Source organism: Suncus etruscus, chromosome 1 (assembly GCF_024139225.1).
Source record: "Suncus etruscus isolate mSunEtr1 chromosome 1, mSunEtr1.pri.cur, whole genome shotgun sequence".
NCBI classification, from domain to species: Eukaryota; Metazoa; Chordata; class Mammalia; order Eulipotyphla; family Soricidae; genus Suncus; species Suncus etruscus.
Genome location: NC_064848.1, coordinates 132,962,875 through 132,976,808, shown reverse-complemented (window position 1 = coordinate 132,976,808; position 13,934 = coordinate 132,962,875). Strand labels below are relative to the sequence as shown.

Here is a 13,934-nt window from a genome sequence, read left to right as displayed (position 1 = left end):
TTACTAGATTGCTATGTAATTTCTCCATCAGATTTCTGTGATAAGTGTAACACTAAAAGGTACTATGGTATCAATAGAATTGATAGATTTAAAACAAATTAGGTGGATTGGAGGTTTGATATGTTAAGTTGCAGAGCTGTACCCTTTCTGTTGGAGAGTATCAAGGGATGGTGTCAGACTGCTAAGGTTCTTCCTGAGACTTTTTGAAAAGACCATAGATATATCATCCCAGGTCTTTCTAGTGGGGAAGTATCAGGAGCCAATATTTTCTCTGTAACATGGTTCTTACCAGGAATTTTTAATGGTTCATAGAGCAGAAGTGGTAAAAATACATGTAAAATATTATGTAAAAATACAATGTGTGGTTTGTAAAAAAATAAATAAAATTGCAATGTGAAAGAACCTATGTAAAATTATTTTGGTTTTGTGTATAAAGTATACTTTAAAGAAAATGGTAGTAAAACTAAAAGGAAGAAATGTACAATATTAGAGACCATTTGTAGATACCATGCTCAAATATTACTCAAATACTACATACCAGTTAATTTTAATGTCTAATTCTTTTAAAAGTTGCATACAAAAATATCTACATAAAAGATTGCATATATAATACATTGCATATATTAACTAAAAGTTTTGAGTAATGTTGCATTTTGTTTATACTAAAAGAAGTGTTATTTTTAGATAATCATTTGAATATACATTTCTTATAGTATGTAGATCCTAAAAACTGAATAAAATATACTAGATATAATAATATATAGTTGATGTAAAAAATTCTACTGAAATACAGAAAATTCGGGTAACACATCCTGAGTGAAAAAAAATCAGGTTCTATTTTAAACTGGTGAACCCAGAAGAGCTCAAGCTTCAAAGACTAAGCTCCATACAAAAATGGACGTTTTAAGGTTGGAGTGGTAGAGCAGCAATAGGGCGCTTGCCTCGCATGCTGCTGACCTTGAAAGGACCTTGGTTAGATCCCTGGAGTCCCATATGGTCCCACAAGCCAGGAACGATTTCTGAGGGCATAGCCAGGAGTAACCCCTGACCATCACCGGGTGTAGAAACCCCCACCCCCATCCCAAGATGGAATATTCAATTTATGCAGTATGTTTGGTGGAAAAGTAGACAACTGAAAATTGCTGGTGTGAGAAAAAATTCCTGACCATTAATAAACACTACTCAAGAAATTTCAAACATTTTAATTAGCTAGGTACTATTTCACAAGTCCTAAAACTGTTTCTGATTGCTTTGCCACCTTTCTATTCTTAAAGCATTTCACTAATCGAAGCTTTGATTATCAGGTTTTTTTTTTAAGTTTTCTTGCATTTAAAATTTGTCCCATGTAATGTAGTAAAAGGAAGTTGGACTTAAATTTTAAAATTGATTTAATTTCCTTTATTTTATTTTAATTTTCATTGCCTTTAAAATTAAAATAGGACCATTTTACTTAAGTATTTTTTGTCATATACATGTGAACTAACTTACATGAGCACACTTCATTGAATTTTGTGATAAAGTGTGGAGTACGTTGATTAGAATTTGAGAGTATAAATTTTAAAGCTTGAGTTTATCCAAGTTTGAAAAATATTTTTAACCTCTTTTTAAAATTTGCCTTTCCTTCTTTTGTACTCCTTAAATATTATTATTGCTGCTACTAATAACAATAAAATAATAATCTTACTTTAGAACTTTTATTGTAAGTTCTTTAAAACATGGTATCAAATTAAGGTTACTTTTATAATCTTTGTCACATTTTTGAAAGTTTTTGAAAATTTGGGAGTCATCACTTGTGAACACTTCTGTAAATAGGCTTTGTTCTTGGGAAGATTATTAATTATAGTTCTGATTTCTTTGTTAATAATTGGTCTGTCCAAGAGTTATGATTTTTCTTAATTCAGTCTTTGGAGGCTATAAGATTCTAAAAATTTATTCATTTCCAATTGTATGATTGAATGTTATTCATTGTGCTTTCTGTTGATTTTTTGAATTTCTATGGTATCTGTTGGTTGTAACTTCTCCCTTTTCATTTCAGATATTAATTACTTGCATTTTTCTCTATTTTTCTTTATGAGTCTAGTTAAGGATTGATTATTTTATCTGTAATAAGTAATCAGTTTAGTTTTATTCATTTTTAAAGGAAAGTTGATTTTTTATTTATTTCTCTGATTAAATTGCATGTTTTCTTTCCCTTTTGTTTACTTTGTTCTCCCTTTGACTTTATTTTACTAGTTTTAAGAGCTAGGTCTTTAGGCATTATGTGGTGGCATTTTCTTGTTTTTCTGCTTTTGAATCAGGCAACTGTTATCAACATCACAAGAAATTTTGTAAAAATTAATTTTACAATGTTTATTCATTAATAAAAATTAATCATAATTGTCTAAAATAAGACACAATAGCAGAACTGAAAATTTTACTTTGTTCTGTCAATGATCTTACTCAGAGTAGTATTTTCTACTGGTAGGAAGAGTTGGTAAAGTTTTGATAGTAAGATAGATAAACCTGGGAGAAATGTGAAATGGTCATATCTTTAATTTTCTTATTAAGAAAAGTTTCGGATTTTTGCAAGAACCACAGACTAAATAAGTCATCTTGTAGGTACTTTTGTAAATAACATTTAATATTTACATATATATTAAATTGTATGTAGCTTGTTTTCTTGCCTTTGACTAAGACCATTTTTATTGTCTCAAAATATGCTATAATTACTTTAATCAAATAAACTAATTACATCAATTTTATAATCAAATTGACAATATATCTAACTTAACAAAGATTATGAGATCAAAGTCAAATATTGTATATGTAAGCCAGGATGAAATATATTCATTTAATGGAAGATAGAAACAAAATATTTTTTAACTTTTAACATGAGACCATGTTATTTTTAGATATAATGGAGTAGTGTTCTGAAGAGCACTTGAATTTGTCCCCGACTAGGAGATTTTGTTTAATTAAAAATTTTTAGCAGGGCCGGTGAGATAGCAAGGAGGTAAGGCATTTGCCTTCCATGCAGGACTGTGGTTTGAATCCCGTCATCCCATATGGTCCCGATCCTGCCAGGGGCAATTTCTGAGCATAGAGCCAGGAGTAACCCCTGAGCACTGCTGGGTGTGACTGAAAAACAAAAAAAAAATTTTTTTAGCAAACTTTTGACTTTTTATTCTTTAGTAATAAAGATTTTATACCCTCCTTTAGCTTGCAGCCAAAACTTTCTCAAAACTTTCTCAAATCAAAAAAATTTTGGGTGGGGAGGAGGGAGATTTTGGACATTGGTGATGGGAATGTTACACTGGTGATGGGTGGTGTTCTTTACATGAATGAAACCCAAATACAATCATGTATGTAATAAAGTTGGTTAAGTAATAAAATTTTTTTTCTCACAACTTTCTCAAAAAAAATCTTAATCAAATTAAAAAAATGTATCTCAAAACTTTCTCAAAAAATTTTTTTCTCAAAACTCTGAGAACTCACGTTAACAGACAAGTTTATGAAAGTGATCTTTCACACACACACACACACACACACACACACAAACAAACAAACAAAAACAGTAGAATGTGTTTTTCAACATTTTAATTTAAAAGAATTTTTTTGCGTAACTACTTTGTATTCCATTCTGCAAAACTTGGAAGGTTAAAATAAAATTATATATATTCATTTTTCTACAACCTCAGTTATGATTTGTAAAGATGCAAAATTGGTAACTGTTACTTTTTTATACAAAAGGAAATGATTTCTTGATTCTAACAAAAGAGTTTATGTACTCTATCTTCAAAAATTAAATAAGTCTAAGCATTTAAAGTTTAAGAAGTTAGTAAAATTAGCATCCTGACTCAGAAATGCAATGTAACTATGTATTTTATATTTTTTTGTTTTCAATTGTAGATGAGCAACTTGCAAAACATATCTAAAACATGATGCTTGAAGAATTATATTTAAACGTAATATGATCATTAAATCTATGTGATTTTAATAGCTATTACTCTATATAATGGAAATCCTAAGAGCAAAGTGTATCTTCTTTTGTAGCTTTGTTAACTTCAATAGAGTATCCGAGATAGTATTCACTTTCTTTTTGGTTCCAATTTTCTTGAATGCGGATTATAGAGCACCTCCTATAATCTCAAATACAACTTATGTCCATGCCTGGAATTCTCCAAGCGACCACTGTTTAACTAAGTTTAAAATTTCTCTGGATCTGAGCTTCTATTCACTAAGAGGAAACCCCCAAGAAGATGCCATTAGTCAAAATGTTACCTTATTTTACATCAATAAACTTGGTCTCTATCCTCACATAAACCTGGAAAACAAAAATGAAATACTTGGAGGAATTCCTCAGCTGGGAAATCTAACAGCCCATTTGGAGAAGGCTAAGAAAGACATTCTGAAATACATGCCAAAAGACCAATTAGGTTTGGCTGTCATTGACTGGGAAGAGTGGAGACCTCTTTGGATAAGAAACTGGGGATGCAAGAAGATTTACAGGACTAAATCAATTGAATTTTTTAAGAATAATAATCCAAATGTTAGTACTGCAAAAGTGACATGTCAAGCCCAAAAAGAATTTGAAAATGCAGGAAAGAAATTCATGTTGCAGACTTTGGAACTAGGACTATCACTTCGACCAAAAAACTATTGGGGTTTTTACCTTTTTCCTGATTGTTATAATCATGATTATTTAAAAGGTGATGTGTACACTGGAAATTGCCCTGAAAGAGAGAAGGAGAGAAATAATTTGCTAGACTGGTTGTGGAACAAAAGCACTGCTCTTTATCCATCCATTTATTTGAATACACATTTAAAATCAACTATAAAGGCTGCACTATTTTCCCGTAATCGTATTATGGAAGCCATTCGACTTTCTAAAGTACGCAATCCTGAAAACCCACTACCAGTTTTTGTATATATGCGTCCTGTTTTTACTGATCAAACCACAGAATTTCTTTCTGAGGTAAGTAAGGTAGGATAACTATGAAGTAGTGTCCACTGTGCTGTTTAGCAGAATTTGACTGTGTTTTTTTGTTTTGTTTTGTTTTGTTTTGTTTTTTACCCCTTGGGGTTTAAGTGAGATGGCCTGGGGCACACTCAGCAGTGCTCAGAGGTGACTTCTGACTCTGCACTCAAGAATCTCTCCTAGTAGTGCCCAGGGTATATATGGATACTTGCTTTTTCCACTATACTTTCTCTCAAGTCCAGCTGAGTGGATTTTTTTTTTAAAAAGTGAAATTAATCTTATACTTTATATTTATTTGGCTTGGGGCTTATACCACATTGCATCACTGACTTATTCCTGGATATGTGATCAGTAACACACCTGAAAGGGGACAGGGACTATATGGGGTGACGAGAATTGAATTCAATCTGCCAATAGAAGGCAATTGCCCTGCCATCTTTAATATCTCTTCAGCTTTTAATAGGCTTTCCGAAAGAGCATACAGGTAATTTTATACCAACACAGAGTAACACATAAGACTAAAATTTGTTTTTAATTTAATCATAGGTTCTTTTATCATGGAGAATAGGATGGACAATGCTATAACTCAGTTTCTATTTACTTTCAAGTGTTTGCTTTCTGATTTCAAAAGCAATTAACATAATTGTATTTTGGAAATAGGACAGTGACTATAAAAAGAATAATAAATTATGTGAAATTAGCTAAATCATTATTAACTCTGCATGCTTAGTTTGCTATTACTTTCCTATAAATGACACTTTCATGATATTTCTCTGTTAACTTTCTATTACATTTTCCAGCATGACCTTGTGAATACAATTGGTGAAAGTTATGCTCTTGGGGCCTCTGGGATTGTAATATGGACAAGCTTCAATTTAGTCAATTCTGAGGTAAGTTAAAATAATGATAATACATAGATGAAAATACTTTGAGATTTGATGAATAGATATGATATTTAATAATAAAATAAGCGTTAATAATAGATGTTCAATGATATTGAGTAAATCAAACATTAATAAATTTTGAATTTATTTCATAATGAGAAATCTTTTACTTGTTTTAGTCAGCTAATAAACAAATTGAGAAGAATATAAACCAGTGTAATTAAATGGAAATTAAAAATTGATTGAAATTCTCTAGTTTTTATGAATTTATACCAATATTATAATCTAAATTTTCGGGCAAATATACAAGGTGATATTTCTGCTACTGTTTATGCCATTAAAAGAAGTATTACAGTTTAATATTGATTGATTGATTGAGCTTTTATTCATCTAATTACACTTTCTGAACACTATTGTTTGTTTAATTACTGCATAATATAGTGTATTGTGTAATTAAGCAAACAAAGGTGAGGTATCAAATCTTTCTGAAATTTTCCTTTGTAAAATTTTTATACTAATAATGACTTACATTTTAAAATATTGAAATGCCAAAGGATAATATTTTAGAAATTATAGTATATAAAATTAATTTATTCATGCCTGTCAGTAAAATTTAAAAAGAATGAAACATTGTCATGCTTGTTTGTTTAGGAGCTTTTACATTGAAAGTGTTGCCTCTGGGCCGGAGAGATAGCATGGAGGTAAGGCATTTGCCTTTCATGCAGAAGGTCATCGGTTCAAATCCCGGCATCCCATATGGTCCCCTGTGCCTGCCAGGAGCAATTTCTGAGCATGGAGCCAGGAATAACCCCTGAGCACTGCCGGGTGGACCCAAAAACAAAAAAAAAAAAAAACAAAAAAAAAAAAAAAGAAAGTGTTGCCTCTGATACAAAAAATATTCAAGATGAGAAATTTTGTGGGGAAAGTACAAGAATGCAAATGAATTTGAGGAGAGCATGTGTACACAATCAGGAAATACCATATCTTCCCCTCTAGACCTCTAGACGCACATAACCATAAGGTGCACATTAGTTTTTAGAAGAGGAAATCAAGAAAAAAAATATTCTAAAACAAATGGTGCAATGCAAGACACCATCAGGACATGGCATCTTGGAACAACCAGCCTTGAGGCTGAAGTATACTTACAATACTCAGGTCCACAGCTGGTTAAACTTATTTACCTAACTTTTTTTTTTTACATCAGAAAGTTAAAAACATTTTAAAATAATTTTTCATTAATAAAGAAGAGTTGCAGTAGCAATCAAATAGTCTTTAAACAAAAGCTCCATCTGTGATGGTGAAAGTATGTTAACCTGATTGCTTGTATTGTGTATTGTATTGTGGTATGCTTGCACAATAAAGCCGTGTAACACTGTGGATATCAAGTGGTTAGTATCTGCTCTCCTTCCTGCATTCAGGATTCAGCTCCAAGTGGCATTCCTCTATAAAATGCATAGACGTTTCCCCCTATCTTTTGGGGAGGATGGTCCATCTTATGGTACAAAAATATGGTAATTATTGAAAATGCTGTTAAATTGTTCAAAACACCTTTAAGAGAGAAGACTGTCACAGCTATCTTAGTCCAAACACTTCAGGAAATTCTTGGGGTTCTCAGGAAAATGGATATAAGATTAGGCAAATGACAAAGCCACACTCAGTTGTGGGGGTGAATCTGAATGGTGCTGTTTATTGAAAGATTCAGTGATGTATTTAAAGAGGATTTTTATGTGTATGAAAACTCCTACATCTGCTTTCTTGCAAGGTTAAAAAATTGTACTCTCCTGTTAGCAAAAACCTTACAGTACATATTTTTTAATCTAGAAGTTTCTTCACAACAAACAATTCACAGGCCTTTATTTAGGTTACAAACCTTATGAATGATACATTCCAATTAAAAGACAGAGGGATTTTGAGTCAGAGGCTTCTCTAAGCTCAAAAGGGCAAATTTTAACATCTCAAAGTTTTTTACTCCCAGGTCCTGGGTGTCAATTCCGTTATAAATTACAAGATGAGCAAGTTTTCCAGGTGTTCCTATGAAGGGTTCCTTTCATCTGCGTAAGCAGAATGCTTAAAGATACAGAACATCTTTTAACTTCATTTTTATAATTAAAAAGTTATTTCTAAGTTTCTATTGATACTGATTTTCCCAGGTAAAGTGATATATTTAATCAAGGTCACATTTGTGAATTCCTTTGTTTTGTCATCTGGGGTTAAACGCTCAAATATATCCTTACTTAGCATAGCAACAGGGAGAATCTTATTAGGCCATACAAATATTTGAAACTATTACTTAGCTTGAGAAATACCACCACTACTATTAAAAAAAAGTGACCTCTCTTTGAGGTCTTTTCTCAACCAGTTGGTTGTGGGTGCCTGCGGGACTTCTCATTTTAGTTTTGCTTAAACCATGGCAGTATGAAGATGAGAAATTCTTCTGTATTTTCTAATGTCAAATTGTAGTAGTGACTTTTATTTATAAATTTCTTATTTTTTAATTTTTAATAACTGTGAACTATTAATTTTTATTAAATGATTATTATTAAGTGATTATTAAGTTTCAGGCATACAATGTTGCAACACTGTTTGAAGGTATACAAGATTCACAGTATTTGCTTTCCTCCAACAATGTCCCACCCTTCTTCTGCCTCTCTCCGCACCACGACTGCATCTAGAGAAGGCACTTTTCCACTCTACCACTGTTTTACTATTCTTTTTCCTAGCATATGCTCCCAACCTCCAATGCAGTGACAAGATTCTTACTGAAAAATAATTTTTCTGTTCTTTTTCTGTTTGCTTGTTTTGTTTTCATTTTGGGGGCCACACACAGTGACTCTCTGGGGTTACTCCTGGCTATGTACTCAGAAATCGCTCCTGGCTTGGGACACCATTTGAGATGCCGAGGAACAAATTGAGGTCTGTCCAAGGCAAACGCCATATTGCTGCGCTATCCTCCTGTTCTTTTTTCTATTGCCTTTGGGGGTGTTGTTATATCCATACATCATTTCTATATATCCCACTTATGGTAGAGATCATTCTGTGTATGACCATCTCCCTCTGACTAACTTAACTCAACATGAAACTTTCTAAGGACTATACACAGTAGCAAATTACATGACTTTATCTTTTCTTACAGCTTATTGGTATTCCATTGTGTACATATGCCATAGTTTACCAGATATTTGTTCTTAAATATTAGGTTATTTATAGGTTTTAGCTATTGATAATAGTTCAGCAATAAATATAGGACTAACAATGGCTTTCCTGAATTGTGCTTTTGATTCCTTGGAATATATTGCAAAGGAAGGAATTTCTGGATAGAGGGAAGCTTAATAAGATCATTTAAGGAATGACCTTATTGAGTGTTGATTATTTTAATAAAATGTTAATGTACCTGCTTGATTGAAAAATATTTGACTTATTCTACAGATAATAAATTTATTAATTTTTCCAAATGCATTTTCTTTAGCCCAACAAGACTTTCCATATCAGAACCTAGTCCTTTTCTCTCTGAAATTTTATTCTTGTTTAACTTACCATAATAGGTTTTTATCATCCACCTCTTCAAAGTCTTTGTCTCAAAGCAAGAGTAAAACTGTTACATGGAACTGGAGTCGATCTTTGGTGGATGTGGATTCAACAGTGATGTATTTTCCATGGTTTTAAACACTACCATCATTAACACTTAAATTATATTAAAAATTGTACTCACAAATGCAGTAAGAAGGGTATCAGTGATTTATTTCAACTTTCTATGATTTATATTCTTGAGGTAAATTTTATCTATTGTATCTGTATAAATGAAAATATATGTACTATTCCACACCATACTACTACATTGCATTAGAATTGGCTACTCATAGTTTCCAATTGAGTATGTTTAAAAAGTTTACATTATTGTATCCGTAAAACTTATGTTTTATAGTGACAAACGGTAACTTTTCAAACTCCAATTTTTCAAAATTTGCTTTGTTTTGTTTGGGGCCATGCCTTAAATACTCAGGAGTACTCCCTGTTTTTCACTCAGGAATTACCATTGTATTGGCTAGATAAACATATGGGATGTTGGGGATGGAACACAAGTCAGCTGTGTGCAAGGTATGCACTCTACTCACTACTCATTTTACTATCTCTCTGGCCTGCAAGACACTATTTTAGGTGTTTTAAATCACTCTATATTGAGTAGACTAATGATTTCTCAATAAATCTCATTCATTAGTCTCTATATTTGCCTAACCTTTATCTTTATGCAATGACATCTACACTAGGTAGGAAATCTCATATATCCTTTGCATGGGGAACTCAGTACTAAATATCTTATATTAATAAAAATTTATATTACTATTGATGTAGTAAATAATACTAATGTTATCTATAAAAGTCAAATTCCATCACTAGGAAGAATTTTATTTTTAATTTATCAAACAAGAATAGTATCATTTTATAAAAATACATAAACAAATTTGCTCTATTTCTATAACACTTAAATTTTTATTTCTATAATATAGTCAATTTAATAATATTACAGAAAGAATAATATTTTCAGAAATATGTTCACTATATAAATGCTATGCAAAGACAGGAGATAGGAGACCATAGATAAAAATGGTAACTGAGAAGATTATTATCCTATTAAGGTAAAATATGAATTGCAATTATAATTGCAAATTATAATATAAAGCATTCTAAGGGAGTAATAAATGTCTTTTAAAATTAACTTGCCATACTATAAAACAATTAACATGTCTAGTGGGTGATAATGGGATATACTTGAGAATAGATAAAATATATCAGGCTATATACTAGTGATGACATGTTGAATTTTAATCTAAACACCAGCCAGGTAATGCTATTAAAGAATTAGGAATGGGCTTTTTTCCCCCTCGGTTTTTGGGTCACACCCAGAAGTGCTCAGGGGTTACTTCTGGCTCTACGTTCAGAAATCGCTACTGGCAGGCTCGGGGGACCATATGGGATGCTGGATTCGAACCACTGTCCTTCTGCATGCAAGGCAAACATCCTACCACCAAGCTATCTCTCAGGTTGCAGAAATGGGCATTTTTATCTTTCCATAAAAGTTACAATAAAATTAGTGGTTTAAGGAACAAAAAAAATGATCCTATAATTCTTTAATGATATCGGTTCAAAATCAATATAAAAGACTGAAAATCAAACACTCAGCAAAATTTTATTCTTTCTACAGATGCTGCTGCTTGTTTTTTAGGGTTTTTTGTAAGAATTTCTTCCTTCCTTCCTTTCTTTTTTTTTTATCTTTATTTAAACACCGTGATTACAAACATGATTATAGTTGTATGATTACAGTCATGTAAAGAGCACCCCCCTTCACCGGTGCAACATTCCCACCACCAATTTCCCAGATCTCCCTCCTCCCCACCCCCCTACACCTGTACTCGAGACAGGCTTTCTACTTCCTTCATTCATTCCTTCCTTTCTTTCTTTTTCTTTTTTTTTTTATTTTTTTTGGTTTTGGGCCTCTGAGGAGTTACTCTTTACTATGCGCTCAGAAAACTCTCCTGGATTGAGGGGCCATATGGGATGCTGGGGAACAAACCGCAGTCCATCCTAGGTCAGCTGCATGCTAGGCAAATGCCTTATAGTTGTGCCAATGCTATTTATTTATTTCTGATTGTAGCAATGAAAGTTTTTTTTTTTATTAATTGGTGCTGCTTCTAGAAGGCACATTTTTTCATGAGAATTACTCTATCCTTAAAGCCAGAAATTATTTGAGTCAATCTTAACATCTTTCTTCCCTGAACCATTCCATGAATATTTTTCCAGGTAAATAAATTTCTACATATTTTATGGATCATGTGATTCGTTTGAAGCCATAAAAATAAATATAATGACTAACTTTTACTTTTATTCATATATAAGTTTCCATAGTAACAGGTCCAAAGAAATATGATAGTTTCAGAAAAATAATATTGTGATTTCCATTAACTAAAAATAACAATATTGCTATAAAATATAACAATATAAGAAAAATAGATTCCACAGAATTTGCCAAAAAGTATTTGGACTTGTTGGTGGGCATACCCTTCTTCTACTATGTGATCAACTAAAATTGTTAGTTGATTTATTGAGCTGTTTGTTTGTTTATTTATTTATTTATTTTTGGATTTTGGTATTTGGTTTTGGGATCACACCCAGTGGTGCTCAAGGGTTACTCCTTGCTCTGGGCTCAAAAGTCACTCAGGGGACCACATGTGATGCTGGGATTCGAACCGGTGTTCGTCCTGTACTGGCCACATGCAAGGCAAATGCCTTAAAGCTATGCTATTGCTGCAGACCCTGTTTCTTAATGAATAATTATTCCAAATTATTTTCATTATTTCTTAAAGTTAGTGAATGATATTCAGGCTCTGTGAAAAATACCTTTATCTACCTTGTATGTTTTCATCTAATCAGGGAGGTGCTACTTTTATCCTTATTTACATATGATGTAGCAGAATCATAGTCAGGTTAAGTATTTTAGCCAAGATCATCTGGCTAAGAAGCAACGTCTTAAAAAAGTATAATTGGAACGAAATGGGGAGATAGTGGGAACATGCACTCAACTTTGGTATGACCTATAGAATTAGGGTTTGTACTTTATATGCATTCAACCCAGTTCTGATCTGGTCCCAAGAGCTCTGCCCTGGTAGTGCCTGAGAGGGACCTGAGAAGCACCACATCCTTGGACTCTTGCATTCAACCTGATTGGCTGAGAATCGTGAGCATCCCATGGATACCTCTTAACACCACTTTGAATTCATTCCTTACAAAAAAGCATAAAAGTTTCCTAAATTGACTATATAATCATTAGTCCAATTGTGGCTTCTACCACAGCAGTAAGCCCCTGAACCTATGTTCAAACTAATTTACTATTTTTGTCTTCCGCCTCATTAGTTTATCAATTATTTGGAAGACCAATGTTAAGGTAGGTAAAATGTCTACCACTTATTATATGGTCTGACATCGCATGTGACATTCATTTAGGATTGCTTACAAAAACATTAGAAATAAAAATTTTGTTAAAGTAATTAAGATTCATTTTATACCTATCATTATACCTGGTTTTATTCATTGTAAATGTTGGTATTATAATAAACTGATTCCCATGTAAATTAACGTGTTCCTTAATATTCTATCTTTCTTAATAATGTATAGGTTTCTTGTGGTAATCTAAGAAGCTACTTAATGAAGACACTGAGTCCTTATTTAATCAATGTCACTTTAGCAGCTAAACTATGTAACCAAGCACTTTGTAAAGATCAAGGAATTTGTACTAGGAAAGACTGGAATTCAAGTGACTATCTTCACCTGAACCCAAATAATTTTAATATTAAGTTTAGCTACTGTAACAAGTTTATAGTATTTGGGGAACCCTCAGTTCAAGATCTAAAGAAGTTTTCTGAAAAATTTGATTGTTCCTGTTTTACCAATAAAACTTGTAAGAAGAATGAAAAAGTAGAAACTACTAGACAGGTTAGAATATGCATTACTGAGAATGTCTGCATATCAGCCTTTGTAAAAACAGGAAGCAGTGTCATTCCGTATGAAGAAACCAGTGAAACACTCATTCCATCATCCACATCAGCAATGAACACATAATCTTACATATTTTTCACCCCTCCACCAAAGAAACCACACAAATTTTATTAAGACTTCTAGTATGCCTGGAAACTATCATTTTCTGCATTGAATCAAATAACCAAGGAAGAGGTATTCAACAACAATCTATAGTGCTAAGTATATAATGTTTGCAGTCATATACAATTAAATTTTTAAAGATCAAATAATATAGTCCAAAAAAGTGCAATGCAAATTTAATTAATATCTTTATAATCTATGTATTAATATTTATATTATTATTTTAAATTATTTAGCTTGGCCAAATTAATTTTTAGTAAACACTATTAAATTTATATTTGTCAAGTATTTGAAATGTGAATAAAAATGTATCTCATATTATACATATTTAAATCAAATACTTTAATCAAACTTTCTTAATCAAGTTTTCTCTGAACATTTATGGCTAGTAAATTAATAAATTGACTAGGGCCTTTAACTTTCAAAATGAGGGGATGGAGATA

General features: G+C 32.0%; 1 protein-coding gene across 1 annotated transcript; it reads left to right on the top strand.

Moving 5' to 3' along the window:
- The first annotated feature begins 3,994 nt into the window (after positions 1-3,994).
- Positions 3,995-13,452, top strand: LOC126018041 (hyaluronidase PH-20-like). The gene is made up of 3 exons (XM_049780173.1): positions 3,995-4,954; positions 5,758-5,847; positions 13,009-13,452. Exons 1-3 carry the CDS (start codon positions 3,995-3,997, stop codon positions 13,450-13,452), a joined length of 1,494 nt encoding a protein of 497 aa, XP_049636130.1.
- Positions 13,453-13,934: the final 482 nt, after the last annotated feature.